General features: G+C 43.6%; 1 protein-coding gene and 1 long non-coding RNA gene across 2 annotated transcripts; one reads left to right on the top strand and one right to left on the bottom strand.

The window, feature by feature from the left end:
* Positions 1-418: 418 nt before the first annotated feature.
* On the bottom strand, positions 419-11,711 carry LOC122496375. The gene is made up of 5 exons (XR_006300786.1): positions 11,464-11,711; positions 9,189-9,307; positions 8,881-9,015; positions 4,230-4,404; positions 419-1,665 (listed from the first exon to the last, which is right to left on the bottom strand). It is a non-coding gene; the product is annotated as an uncharacterized LOC122496375 (long non-coding RNA).
* Positions 4,834-13,298, top strand: LOC122496374 (latherin-like). The gene is made up of 7 exons (XM_043602584.1): positions 4,834-4,933; positions 6,367-6,496; positions 8,089-8,193; positions 9,093-9,242; positions 11,368-11,449; positions 12,083-12,146; positions 13,285-13,298. Exons 1-7 carry the CDS (start codon positions 4,834-4,836, stop codon positions 13,296-13,298), a joined length of 645 nt encoding a protein of 214 aa, XP_043458519.1.
* The last annotated feature ends 1,585 nt before the right edge of the window (positions 13,299-14,883 follow it).

Here is a 14,883-nt window from a genome sequence, read left to right as displayed (position 1 = left end):
GACCTGCCACAAAGAGGTTAGCTGGCTAGTTATTCTCCATATCTATGTGTATGTCCAGTTGCACAGAACGAAGACTAGAGAGCAATGAGCCAAAGTGCTAGTAGAGGTTATCTCTAAGTAGAGATATTGTTTTCTTTATGCATTTCTATATTTAAAAATGTTCCCTCATGGGGCACCTGGGTGGCTCAGTCAGTTAAGCATCTGACTTCAACTCAGGTCATGATCTCGCAGTTCGTGAGTTCAAGCCCCATATTGGGCTCTGTGCTGACTGACAGTTCAGAGCCTGGAGCCTGCTTCAGATTCTGTGGCTCCCTCTCTTTCTGTCCCTACCCCCCCACACAAACATTAAAAAATAATCAATAAATAAATAAATAAATAAAATAAACAAACAAACATTTCCTTGTAAACAGGGATCATGTGAACAATCTGAAATATATGTTATAATATATTTTTGAAATTAAAGCTTGAGTGGGGTCCCAGTTTTTGGAGCAAATGATGAAGCATATCTGTCCTTCAGGCCTTGAGGAACAAGCCTTCTCAGTGTAACAGAGAACTGTTCCTCCTACCCAATAAGAAGGCCTCAGCTCTGCTCTAAAAGGAGGAATTTGAGATGTGGTGTCAAAGTTACAAGCTTGGGCATAAGGCAGAACTAGATTCACAACCTGATTCTACTGTAGACTAGCTCTATGATCTTGGGCAAAGTTTTCCTCTCTTGAGTCTTGGTTTCCTTTTCTGTAAACTGGGGCTAATAATAGTTTTTACATGGTAAGGTTGCTATGAGGATTCCACAAGCATTTGTGAAAATTGCCTATCAGTGCTGGAATTATAATAGATGGGGGAACTGAGGCCAAGAAAGGGCATGAGGCCTGACCAGTATCAAAGAGCAAGGCATAGGTAGAGCCAGGGTAAAACTCAAGCCTCCCTGAACTGAAGCCAGGATACATCCCCCCTTGACTCCACTCAGAGTAGACTGAGTGGCTTCCTCCTTCACAGTCCTTTAGGTCCACCTCACTCATGGCACAAATGAGGAAACCAGCAGATAGGGCCATGAGTGAGAGTCATGAACGCAGCCTCCAGACTCTCTCAGGGCTCCCAACATTCTCTACACCTCTGCATTTGCTGACATTCGTGATGTGCAGTTTGAAATATGTTTTTGACACTTCCATCAAATGTCTTAAGTGAGTCCCTATCTCCTTAATCCTCTAGGACTTCTATGCAGGAATGTTTGCTTTGGAGGTATTGGATGGACGTGGTGAGATTGAAGACTTCTCATCAGTTTCCTAGTGCCACGTCTTCCCAGCAATGGGGCCATTCGCCATTTATAAAGTCTGCCCTACTGCAGAGCCATCAGGATTCAACTGACGGAGACCCAGGGCATCAGAGTGGTCCTGAAACTGACTGGGATCCCCACAGGTACTGCCCCAAGATGCTGAAAGTCTCAGATCTCCTTCTCATCCTCTATAGGCTGCTTGCCCTGTTGTCTGCTCAATATTTGAATACTTGAATGATGTGTGAGTCTGTTATATTGTATATTTTAATTTCTTGGATTTCAGTCCATTTGTCCTTTTGTGCGTGTGTGTATGCCTTGTAATTTTTCATTAGATGCTGGACATCATGATACAAATTATAGAGGTTCTAAACGATGTCATCTTTTTCCAAAGCCAACTGAAAGAAGATAGTCAAGAGATAGAATATAAGTGGATTGCTTTGATTCTGCTGAAGCTCAGATTTATGTTTTATGAGGGTGGAAATGTTTTGATTTTGCTCTTACTCTTCAGGGGAGCCTTTATTTCTAGGGCATGTCCCTTTCTCCTGCAGAATTGTCTTCTGAGTCTTAACTAAAAGACCAAGGTGTCCATTAAGGGCACTCCATCTTAATAAGGCTTGAATTCAAACCAGTGTCTCCCCAGCACCACATGGGGAGGTGCTGAAATCTGCTCAGCTTCTTAACTTTCAGCTGCTATTTTCTGCTGGTGTCTCAAAGTCTAATGATTTTCACACCAAATATAATGTGCATTTATACACATTTATGCATTTCTATATTTAAAAATGTTCCCTTTCCTCCCACACCACCAAGAAATTTCTCTGACACTAGCTGAGTGTCCTACAGTTCACCTCAATTCTGACACACTCTACCCAGAGATGGCATTAGAGTCCGCAGCTTAAGAGCTCAGTCCCATGAGACTGCCCTCACTTCCTATGCCACGTGCAAGTCCATGTTGGTTACCTGTGTTTCTGATTAACTGGCTATAAGTCAAAGGTTCGCATAACCCCTTCCTTGGGTTTGATTACTTTGCTAGAGTGGCTCACAAAACTCAGAGGAACATTTTACCTCCTAGATTACTGGTTTGCTATAAAAGAATACAACTCAGGAATAGCTAGGCAAAAGAGATTTGTAGGGCAAGGTGTGAGGAAAGAATCATGGAGCTTCCATGCTCTCTCTGGCTGCATCACTCTCCTTGAATCTCCACATCTCCACCAACTTGGAAGCTCTCTGGACCCCATCCTTTTAGGTTTTTATGGAGGTTTCATTACACAAGCATGACTGATTAAATCACTGGTCACAAATGACTCAACTCAATCTTCAGCCCCTTTCCTCTCCCCAGAAGACTGAAAGGTCCAACCCTCTAATCACCTGGCTGGTTCCTCTGGCAACCAGCCCACATCCTTAGGTGCTTTCCAAAAGTCACCTCATTAACATAACAAAAGACACCTTTATTGCTCTCATTACTTAGGAAATTCCAAAGGTTTTAGGAGCTCTGTGCCAGAAACTGGACAAAAACCAAATATTTGTTTCTTATTATAAATCATAATATCACAAGTGTCACACTGCACAGGTGAGCTTAAGTCCAGTGAGTTGAGGGAAATCTGTGCACCAACTTCAGGTTTCTTTCCCTGTGGTACCTCCCTCTGTGGGATTTTGTTCCTCAAGTACCAACTTGAAAGCTCCTAGTCCAATTTCTGCCTCCTCAGCCCAGTAAGACTGGTCCTTTTGTTTGGACTCTACTCCCCCATATGGCAAATTGGGAAATGACCTTAAGCAGAATTTGGGGTGAATGTGGAGCTCACCTTGAATGACACCCTTTTCTAAAGAATCACAGGCTCTCATATTGTACCTGCGTAATTTTTCATCGATACCCTCGAAGCACTGTTTTATATATTTCTATCTTATATAGTTTCGATTTACTGGGAAGATAAGTCTAGTAACTCTGTCATGACCAAAACCAGAACTCTGCAGCTAGAATTTGACCTTATATCTCACTGGAACATTGTAACCACCCATTTAGGGCTCAGGGTGAGAAGGTTCAACACAGGAAATGCTGCAACCTTCCAAAAAACAACTTCAAGATTGGTTATTTCAAGAAAATGTTTTATGGGATATAATATGGCAATTGAGCCAAAAAAAAAAAAAAATCCAAGTATGTTCATCCCAGGGCTGTTGGGATTTGAATACAAAAATGACCAAAAGGAGGAGACTGATTAAATAAACATTGGTCAATCCATACATTAGAATATTCTTCAGATAAGGAGGTAGAAAGACAGTCATGATGTGACATTATTTGATCAAGTGATTCTATAGAAGCATGGCAGGACAATCTTGGTTTTTCATAATGTTACATGAATGTATGTGTGTGTATGTACATGCAAGTGTGTAAAGAAAAACTTTTGAAAGTAGAAACAGAATTTAATCTCTGAGAATTTATTTTTATTTACTTTTTTCTTTCTTTGTATATATCTTTTTCTAATTTTTCTACTGGTCTGAAAACAGATCATCAAAATTAAAATTAAACCAAATGGGCTACTTTACATGGGATTGGTAACCAGAACTGGCCTCAGACTCTTTCCTGAATCTGTCAGGTGTCTAAAGGGAGGATTGGGCCCTACCAGCATCTGCCTGTTAGTCTCAGGTCCCAAAAGGGGCCATTTGCACTGTCATTTGGTTGAAGCCCCAAAAAGTCCCATCAACATTTGCATGAGGGGGTGTGAGGTAAGTGTCAACATCCTGAAGACCTATCCCAGCCCATGCCATATAAGCAGAAAGTTCCAACCCAGAAGCACGCCCTCCACATACTCTAGACCATGTCCATGCCCTCGAACGTATTGTTTCCTGCCAACTCAGGAAGAGTTGAATCCCAAATGAGAATCATTATCATCATAAAACTCATCAGCATAATGGTGACCATTTATGGAGCACTTCCAATATGCAGAGTGCTGTGCTCAGTACTTACGATAAGGCTGAGAGGAAGGTATGGGTGTGTATCATCCACATTTTCCAGATGAGGAAATTGAGCCTCCAAAACTCTGCATTGCCCAGATTGTCCAGCAAGTAGTAGGTGGCAGAGCTGGGATTCCATCCCAGGCCTGTCTGTCTCTGAAGCCAGTGCACATCACCACCAATGCCTCCTGTAAAATGAGGATAATATGTCCTCCATACAATGTCATGTGGTGAAGCAACTTGCCCTAAATCCCACAGTCCCACACCTGGTAAGGAGTGGAGGACTTCAGAGACTGTTCTTGCAACTATAACATTGTGCAGTCTCTCACAGCGGCATTGGGCAGCTCTACTGGGGAAGACTGTGTCCCTGCAGGAAAAGCTGCATGTCCAGCTCCATTGGCCTTGGGGAGTTGACTTCATCTCTTGTACCTTTCATTTCTTGCTCTATACTATGTGGAAAAGCATGTCTCCTCTCTGAAATTCACTGGCCCCATCTGTAAAGTAGGTCCGCATGAGTTCTGTAGCCACCATAGACCCAAGCTCTGGGGAGACCCCCTCAGAGAATGACCCCATAGCTGACCCTCTCTGCCTGCTTCCCTACAGGTACCTGACCCAAGATGCTAAAGGTCTCCAGCCTCTTCATTCTCCTCTGTGGGCTGCTTGCTTCATCCTCTGCTCAAGAGGTCCTCTCCAGAGTTTCTTCCCACATCACTGATGGTGAGATTGTCTTGCCTTGGGTCATACCTGGACTGATCAAACCCATAGGCCTCTCCTAAAATTCTAGACAGTCAGCCAATGTGGGTTAAGTTCTAATTAGCATAGTGTCTGGGACACAGTTAACATAATGAATCATTAGCTGCTCTGATCATCACACTACTATATTTAATCCTGTGTTCCCAAGATTCCCTCTTTCCTGTCTCCTTGCCCTGATTTATCTATTAAAACCCACCAACAAGGGGCGCCTGGGTGGCACAGTCGGTTAAGCGTCCGACTTCAGCCAGGTCACGATCTCGCAGTCCGTGAGTTCGAGCCCCGCGTCGGGCTCTGGGCTGATGGCTCAGAGCCTGGAGCCTGTTTCCGATTCTGTGTCTCCCTATCTCTCTGCCCCTCCCCCATTCATGCTCTGTCTCTCTCTGTCCCAAAAATAAATAAAAAACGTTGAAAAAAAAATTTTTTTAATAAAAAAAAAAAACCCACCATCAAAAGACCCAGCCCTACCTGGACTGGCTCCTGTTCACCTTTCCTACCACCATCCCCACCACCAATCACTGGCTCCCCTTCTGCCACAGTAGCCTCCTCAACACATAAAGCACATCCCAGGACCTTAGCATTTGCTGGTCCCTCTGCCTGGAACACTCTTCTGGCATCAAGTCTCCCTTCCCTTCTTTCAAGTCTCTACTAAAAATGTTGCATTTGCAGAAGACATTTCTTGACCTCCTTGCATGAATTACCACCCTCACTCAATATTCTCAATTCCTCACTCTGCCTTTTATTTCTCCCTCATGACAGAAATAGCTTCAGTAGAATGCACAGTATGGCTGCAGTGGTTAAAATACTGAAAAATTTTTTCTAAGCTCCTTGGAAAGTAGCCCCTGCTCAGAGATTCCCTAGGTGGCCCCCTCTCATCACCCCAACCATCCTATCTTAATCCCAGGACTCCGGGCTTCTCACCAACCAAAATCTAATGAGTCAACACCTGGCACAGCCCAGGAGCCACAGAACCAGGCTACAGAACTATGGTTGACATCCTCTCCGGTTGGTTGGTGCCTATGCCCAACTGGTTGTTGAATATTTTGAAACCAGCCCCCTCATGGCACTTATCTGCACTTGACTCACACATGTCCCTTTATTCACTACTTTATCATCTCTTTCCCCTCATCCCCACCAGAATGCTGGCTCCACAAGGGCAAAGAATGCTGCCTATTCTCACTGGTACAGCCTGGAATGGCCCTGGCACATAGTAGGACTCTAAAAATATTTGCTGAATGATTGTGTTGGGAACTTGGCCCGGCACCAAGCAGACCAGGGAAACTAGGTGAATGAAGAATAAGCACCACATGTGGGACATTCTCAGAGGTCAAGGTTGCATCCGAGAATCTTTGGCATCTAAATGTCTAATGGGAGGTTGGGGGGGGGGATATGTTTTTCAGCTTTGACACAAGGACTCCTTGGTATGAACTTTCTTCCCACCCTGCAGACAATTGACTTCCAGGGGCCATTGAAGGATATCTTCAGCCTTGTCCTAGGCCACCAGCTCACCAATGGGGAAGCCAATTTTATGTGAGTGGTCTTTGATCACAAACCCCCATGTCCAGACTGTCCTGATTTGTTGGTTTATTAGCAGCCTTCTGGCATTTTCTTGACTCTACAGAGCCCCTTCCATCAACTAACAGCCTTTCCAACTCTAATGGACTAAGACCCCCTGGTTGGGAGAAATTCCTACTGGGAGCAGAGGCAGAAGCTAGGGAGGTGCTAAAGACAGGGGTCCAATCTCTTTGTCTGGGAAGAGAATGGCTGCTCACCAGCTGTGAGAGCACCACCAGTGTCTTCCCCTATCTGAGTCTCAACTTCTTCCCCTATTAAATGGGGAACTATAGCATCCTACCCTACAGGACTGTTGTGAATATTAAATGAAACAACACATGAACCATGCTTACACAGCTTCCTGTCCTCAGCAAGGCCCCAGTCAGCAGAACCAATAACAACAACCTCTACAAATAACGATATGGTAATCATAGTAATCAGTGCTATCTGACAACCAGAGTGTAGAAGATGCAGGTCCCTTGTCTTAGCACGTTCAAAACTACTGATGATTCCCAGCCTCCCAGCCTGCTTCTCCTCCAGCCCAGCCCATTTTAGCTAATGAAGCTCCATTCATCCTGCTGCTCTGGCCAAAACTCCTGACATCGTCCAACACCCCTCTCTTCACTCACACCCCCATGCAGCCTGTCTGCAAATTCTGTCAGCTCTACCTTCAAAACACACCCAGGGGTCTGACCATTTTCTCCACCTCATCTGGTGTGAACCACCAGCATCTTCCCCTGACTTGTGGTCCCAGATTCCACTGCTTCCACTTCAAGCACCCTCCCCCATTCCTTCCACCAGTATCCAGAAGCATCTTTCTGAGAAGTAGGCCAGACACTGTAACTCCCTTGCTCAAACCCTCCAATGTCTTCTAGTTACTCTTAGAACCAAACCCAAAAGTCTTACCGTTGTCCCACAAGGCCCCCTGTGACCTGGTCTTGACTGCCCTCTCCCTTTCCCCTTGCCCACCTGCCACCTGCCATGCTGAGCCTGTTGCCAGCCTCAGGGCCTATGCACTTTGTCTTCTCCCTGGTCCTTTCATCCTCTGGCCATCTTTATGATCTACCTGTACCCTCATTCATGACTCTGCCCTAGTGTCACCTCCTGTAAGAAGCCTTCCCTGACGCTCTGTCTAAAATGTCACTATTCCCAGTGTTACCCTCTTCACCTGATCCCACCAGGCTTTTTCTTCACAGCACCCATCACCCGACACGTTCTGTATGCATTCACTTACTAGGTTTATTGTTTTACACACACACTCTCTGCCCAAGCATGAGCTGTCTATAGCTTTCAGTCTTCTACTTTATTCATATTCCAGCCTGCTTGGTGCTGGCCAAAGGGCTAGACATGATGACCATTCTGTGATGCATTAAGGCAAGAGGTTTTTTTGTTCAGGGCTATATTCTCAATGCTTATCTCACATGGCAGCTGTACAATAAATAACATGATTAATGAGTCAGTAACTATCTTTGCATACATTCAGCCTCTGCTCTGTAGGGGACCTGCCTTTACACAAAGTGGGGCCCCCAGTGGCTAGAGCCACAACCTTCCCTGCTTTTCTCACACAGGGTACAGATGAAAGACCTTCGACTTTTTCAGGTCTTCATTGAGACCTCCCCTGACTTCAAGGGGATTGATTTACGGATGCCATTGGCGTTTTCCATACAAATAAAGTAAGTAACAGCTGCAAGTCACTGGTTCAATTCTGTACTTTTGCACAGATGTGTGGGGGTTTGGGAAGCAGTCATAACTAAAGGGTGTCCAGTATTACCTTAGCAAGGCTCATTGTGTGGTTGGGGTAAAACACCCTCCCTCTCCAGGCCTGGGTCACTCTATGGGTAGAATTTGGAGGCTGCAGAATAACTGAATGCTTCCAAGCTGGGGGTCCCTCTAGGGAAAGCAGGGAAGGTTGAGCAGATTCCTTTCCCTGCTTTATCCAGAGAACCCCACCTTCATTTATTTGGACTTCATGAGCCCACTCAGCCCTGACTGAATACAACTTAAGACGAGAACACAGAATGTGCTCTAGATGGCAATGCCCCTTGGCACCATTGCCTAGAGATTGTCCACAGATGTGTTTTGTTTGGTCTGCACTGGTGTCTTCAGAGAGACCAGACATTCCTCAGGTCACCACAGCTGTCGCCTCTCCCTGTGAAACCAGCCCCTGCTCTATCTGATTCATTTCCATATCAAGCCTGGTCCTGGAGGCAGTGGAGTTGGTGACCTCTAGAAGAATACTTTCCAAATTCAGTCTCTCAGTTTTGATAAGATGCCATACTTACAATCAACCTTTTCCTTTCTAACTGTCCCCTAAGCCAGAGATAGTGGGTATTAGGTATACATCCCGAAGGCAGACCTACCTGGCTTATCCACTGGCTGGATGGCCGACTTGGAGACAGCCATTCCCATTCTCCAGTCCTGAATTATCTCTTTTGAAAGATGAGGAAATGATCTCAACAGGGTGATTTTGAGAGTCCTGTGCAAACCAGGGGAACCTTCATTTTAGAAACAAATGGGAGTAAAATAAGCTCTGAGGTTCTCTCCCACCAGCCTTAATACTTCCCTCCCACAGGTTTCCGGCTCTTAATCCCTACATATTCCATGTACGGACAGATATGAAAGTCCAACTTTACTTGGAGAAGGATGTAGACAACAGATACCAACTCACCTTTGGGCATTGCAGGATTGTTCCTGAGACTGTATGGATCCAATCCGGAAATTTGTGAGTTCTCCATTTTTCTCTCTCTGCATCCAACTGGTTGTGATGAAGTCCCAAGGAGGCTTCACCTGAAACACGTCAACACCAAAGCATACCTTCCAAATGAGTCTTTTGTGCATATGGGGATGTATGTCCTACAAATAGAACTCCATAGAATTTAAAAATTTTTTTATTATGAAAATAATATTTTCACTGACATGAAAAGAGGTTCACTGAATAATAGCACCAAGGACAAACAAAGCAGGCTCACTTGATTATTGGTTGACATTTAGGTTATTTCTGAATTTTTTGCTATTATAAATAATCCTGAACCTTTTAGTGCAGGAAATTATAGATTCGTGAAATGATTGAAAAAGTATAAACAGTTTTATGACTTTCAAATTTGAAGGTATATAATAGTTTTAAGGCATTCCACATCACTTACCAAATACCTTGCCAATAGAACTGAAGTGAGGTGTTTCTGGCTGGCATTGGTCACTTTCACCCTATAGCCAATCTGGACCAATTACTCTCATGTTTACAACTTTTCTCTTCAGTAGGAAATTTCAGCAGAAAATCCCATGGGTGCCATTCTCTTGACTATCAGTAGAGCAAGGATGTCATCATTTGTGTATTAGTCTGTGACCTCTCCTCTTCAGAGTAACAGTTTTCAGAGGTTTGCCCTTTTACTAAGTTACCTTCTACATTTGTAATCTCTTTTTTACAATATTCTTTGTAAGATTTTTTAAAATTTAGGCTCACATCTATGATTAACTGCAGTCAAATGCTCTACCACTGAGCTATACCCCCCATGATTAACTGAATCCAATAGTCATCACCAACCTATTGTACACCGTGTCTTTTTCATTCATGAATTTTATTTTGATTCATTTCACAGTTGCTCATTGTTTTAAGAAAGATCTGAGTGTGGAATCTTTTCTGAGCCCTTACAGGTCTGGTAATGTCCTCCTGTTCTGTTCCAGATACAGTGTCCTTGACTCACAGCCATTCTGCCCAACTCTGTCAGTGTGGCTCCATATCTTTTGATATGTTGAAGAAAACCAGTTTTTCCTTTGAGGGAAATCTGAGTCTTCAGGCTGGAAGTGATAGATCAGCTGATTTTTATGTAAGCATTTTATAGAATAAAGACACAAACACTTTGCCTGAGAATGAGATTTACCCTCACTTGTAAGGATTACAAACTGAGCCAGGAACATGAAGACATATTTACACTGCTGTTTCCTGATTTTTTCTCATCTCCCCCCCAACTGAAGAATGATATTACACTATTCCTTCCATTAAAGCATAACTATCAGGCTAAGGAGATAAGTTCTATTGGAACATAGATAATCAGAAGAATGGGAAAGCGTGCCAGAAAGAGAGTGATCAGGATCTAAAATGGTGGTAGAAGCTGAAAGCATTCCAGAAGAGAAGAATGAAATAGGCAAGGAGAGGGAGGTGATGGGGAACAATGATGAGGGCAAGGTGATTTAAATTGAAAGATTAATTTCAGGGACACCTGGGTGGCTGAGTCGGTTGAGTGCCCAACTCTTGATTTCGGCTCAGGTCATGATACCAGGATCGTGGGACTGAGCCCCATGTCAGGCTTCATGCTGAGCATGGAGCCTGCTTAAGATTCTCTCTTGCTCTCTCTCACTCTCCCTCTGCCCCTCTCCCCTATTCGTGCTCTCTCTTTCTCTAAAATAAATAATAAATTAGAAAATAAACAAATTAAAAGATTAATTTTAAGGAGTCCTAAGAGGTAGGTTGGAGCAGAAGGGCAAGCCTAGGTATGGAGCGCCATGGAAACAAGGAGTTTAAATAATGTGGGGTCAACTAAATACATAAGTGATGTAAAGAAAGGAGGGTTTGGTGGGGTGTCTAGGTGGCTCAGTTAAGTGTCTGACTCTTGACTTTGGCTCAGGTCATGATCTCATGGTTCGTGAGTTCAAACCTCGCATCAGGTTCTGCCTGACAGCACGAAGCCTGCTTGGGATTCTCTCTCTCCCTCTCTCTGTCTCTCCCCAACTGGCTCACTCCCTCGCTCTAAATAAATAAATAAATAAATAAATAAATACTTTCTAAAAAAAAAAAAAAGAAAGGAAGGTTTTGGAGAATTTAATCTGTTCTACTTTCATTCTTCATTTAGCATCACCCCAATGAAAAACTTTATTGTGGAAAACATAGAGAGAGCCCTGGGAAACGTGATAATCCATAATTTTGGAGCAAAAGTAAGTATACAAACCCAGACTCCTTAAGTTTTTGACTCTGAGACTCAGAGCTTGGCGGATTGTGTCTTTTTAATAAACTGGAAGGAAATCTTCCAGGAAGGAGAGTTAGGGAGAGAGGAAGTGGCATTTATGAAGCTCCCATTCTGCAGCCAGCACTGGTGAAGTGCTTTACGGATATTAGTTAATTCTTCAAGTCAAAATCAGCATCTGTGCGACTGGAGATAAGTTGATAAGCCTCTTCAAGACTCAGTTTCCTTATCTGTAAAATAAGTGTAAGTAATCATAAAAATTAACAGCTAATATTCGTTAAGCACACAGGCACTGTGCTAAGGATCTTACATGAATTTTCTTACCCTACAAACAGTCTCATACTCTAAATAACAATATTCTTTCCATTTGCCAGATTTAAGAAAAAGTTCCAGAGATGGCCAATGACTTATCTAAGTCACATAGCTGCCAAATAGCTCAGCTGACATGTGACCCCAAGGCAGTCTGTCGCCCAAACTCCCCTACCTGGTCGTTCTCTAGACTAGGTTGGCTTAGAAGGAGAGTTTGCCTTGATTGCCCCCTGAATATTCAGACACCATTGGTAGAGTCCTCCTTCTGACTCTTGCATATTTCCTTGTCTTTCAGATGTGTCCCTTCATTAATTCATGGCTTTATAACCTGAATCCGCAAGTGACTAACCAACTGATTAGTAAGTACTGGTGGTGAGAAGACATAGGAACACCCAAGGAGAAAGCTCAGACCCCTCCTTCACTCTTTTAATCTCCTCTCCCCTAACACTTCCCCCAGACAAAACATCCCATCCCTGATGAAGCAGAATGGTCCCTACTAATAACAATCCTCATTAACTCAGCTGTCATTTACTGAGGAAGTCCTGTGCGCTATTCCCAGAGTTAAGCACTTTGCCTTCACTAGCCATTGAAACTCCACCGCTAGCCAAGAACATGGTGGTTTCAATTCTATTCTGGTCCCAAAAGCCTAGAGAAAATGAGATATAAATGGAAGCTACTCTGGGGGAGAAAAGCTGCCTGATTCCTCTTAACTTTCCTCCTAGATTAGATGATGCTACATTATGAGCAGAAAATTGACCTGGTTTCAACCCAAAGACTGCTTCCTTCCAATAGTCTCTATCTCCAGGCACCCAAAGTTTCCATGTCTGCCAGAAGCTAAAGCAGATAGCTGAAGCCCCCAGCAGGAATCTGAAAACCAACAGAATTTCTGGGTTGAAAGGACTCCCCTTTAATTCACTGAAGATTCACTAGTCCTTACCAAGGGCTAGATGCTGGAGTTTCTAAAGTTCCTTTAAATGTCTCTCCTGACAAGCGGTTTTCTGGCCTCTCCTCACATACCTCTATTGACAGGAGCTCACTATTTATGAAGTAGGAAATTTGAGACAGTTAATCTGGATGAGTATTAAAGCTCCCAAAGTTTGATTCCCAGATTCACCCAAAGTAAATGTGAGTGGGGCAGCTCAACCAATACTGATATTGGGCTAGCATTCTGGAGAGGTGACCAGACAAATGGGGACCCAGCTGCTATAATGCCAACTTCCCCCACCATCTCATTTCAATGTACAGATCTTCAGTTATTAGTTTGGAAGGGAGTAGCTGTTCCCAATTTACGGATGAGGAAACCAAGGTGCAGAACTGTCACTGAGGTGATCAGAGATACCAGCAACTAAGCATAGCCTCCAGGCCCAGCCTTGTGACTCCAAGCATTTGATTCATTCCCTGACCCTGCTCTGCCCCCATTTGGAGCAGGAGAAAGCTCCTTTGGCCTCTCTGGTCCTCCTTTACTCCCACTGTCTAAGGTATTTGTTTGCCTTCTAGGTCTGCTGCTGTAGCATGGCACATACCAAGCCACAGTCGAAATATCTGCAAAGTAAAGGAGCCATGTTTGCACCAATCTGGTGAGAGATCAGAGCATATTTCCATTCCTTAGTGATGACACTTGGCCTTTAGGGCCATTATAAATATGTCATTTGTTCATTCATAAAATTTCAATTAAGCATCTACTATGCGCTAACTGCTAGGAATATGGCCGTGAATAACACAAAGACTCTGCTTTCCTGAAGTTTGTATCCTAGTTGGGTGTGCTGACAATGAACTAAGAAATAAATGTATAGCCAACTAAATTCCAGAGGGTGGTGGGTACTATGCAGAAAACAAAGTGGGGTGTGAGAGAGAGTGATGGGTGGGGGCAGAGAGGGAGGCATCACATTAAGAGAATATAGTCAGGCAGAGGGCTCTTTGAGATCTTTCAGATGAGCCCTGAATGATAAGGCAGAAGTTGTACCAAGACCCGGTTGTGCCAAGATCACAGACAGGAAGATAAGCATGTGCAAGAGCCCTGAGACAGGAATGAGTCTTCCTTTTGGAAGCAAGAAAGGGGAGCAATGTGGCTGAGATGTGGAAGGAGCTCAGTTATAGGAGATACCCTTCAAGGTTTCTGTAAAAGAAGATGTTATTATTCATGCATCATGTATTTATTTACAACTATTCTGTGCTGAATACACTCTGCTCAAGTATCACCCTCTTAGATCTCTCAAAAAAAAAAAAGCATATCTGCCACTCTCTTCCTTGTTTATTTTTCTTCATAAAATTCATTATTATCTGACTTTTTACTATATTATGTGTTTCTTGTCTGTCTCCCCTACCAGAATATATATTTCATGAAAGCAAGGACTTTTTCCTTTTTTTAATTATTTATTTTTGAGGGAGAGAGAGAGAGACAGAGCATGAGTGGGGGAAGGACAGAGAGAGAGGGAGACACAGAATCTGAAGCAGACTCTAGGCTCTGAGCTGTCAGCACAAAGCCCAACGTGGGGCTTGAACTCACAAGCCATGAGATCATGATCCAAGCTGAAGTCAGATGCTTAACTGACTGAGTCACCCAGGCACCCCAGCAAGGACTTTTTCTATTCCTCGTTTTATCCCAGGTGCCAGGATTACAAAAAATGAATTAGACATGTCCCTGACTTCAAGAGTCCCAAGTCTAGTAAAGGATAAGGCAAATAAATAGGCAATTTCATATGCAGTAAGGTGTTCTGGTTGGAGTTCTCTGGAAGTAAGGAGGCAAGATCCAGTAGCACTGCCTGAAGACTTCCAAGAAGACTTCACAGAGAACACAGCATTTAAACTCGATGTTGAAGAATGGTTGAGAGTTTTTTATGGGAAAATGCATTAAAAGAAGAGGATGCATGATGTGCAAATATACAGGAGTAGGAAAGAACCTGATGCTCTAAACAATGGGAAGAAGCTTTAGGTGACTGGTCATAGGAGTCATGGAGGATGGAGGCATCCTCCTCTGAGCGCCAAGGAGAAGTGTATAGTGAACTATACATGTGCTTTCTAAAAATAAAGGTTCACATGATGGAGTGAGCCACCGAGAAGAAGGTGAAATCCATGAAAGGGGGCATAAAAAACTGA

The sequence above is a fragment of the Prionailurus bengalensis genome, chromosome A3, assembly GCF_016509475.1.
Source record: "Prionailurus bengalensis isolate Pbe53 chromosome A3, Fcat_Pben_1.1_paternal_pri, whole genome shotgun sequence".
NCBI lineage: Eukaryota > Metazoa > Chordata > Mammalia > Carnivora > Felidae > Prionailurus > Prionailurus bengalensis.
The sequence above is the reverse complement of the archived record's forward strand: the minus strand, read 5'-3'. Positions and strand labels throughout refer to the sequence as shown.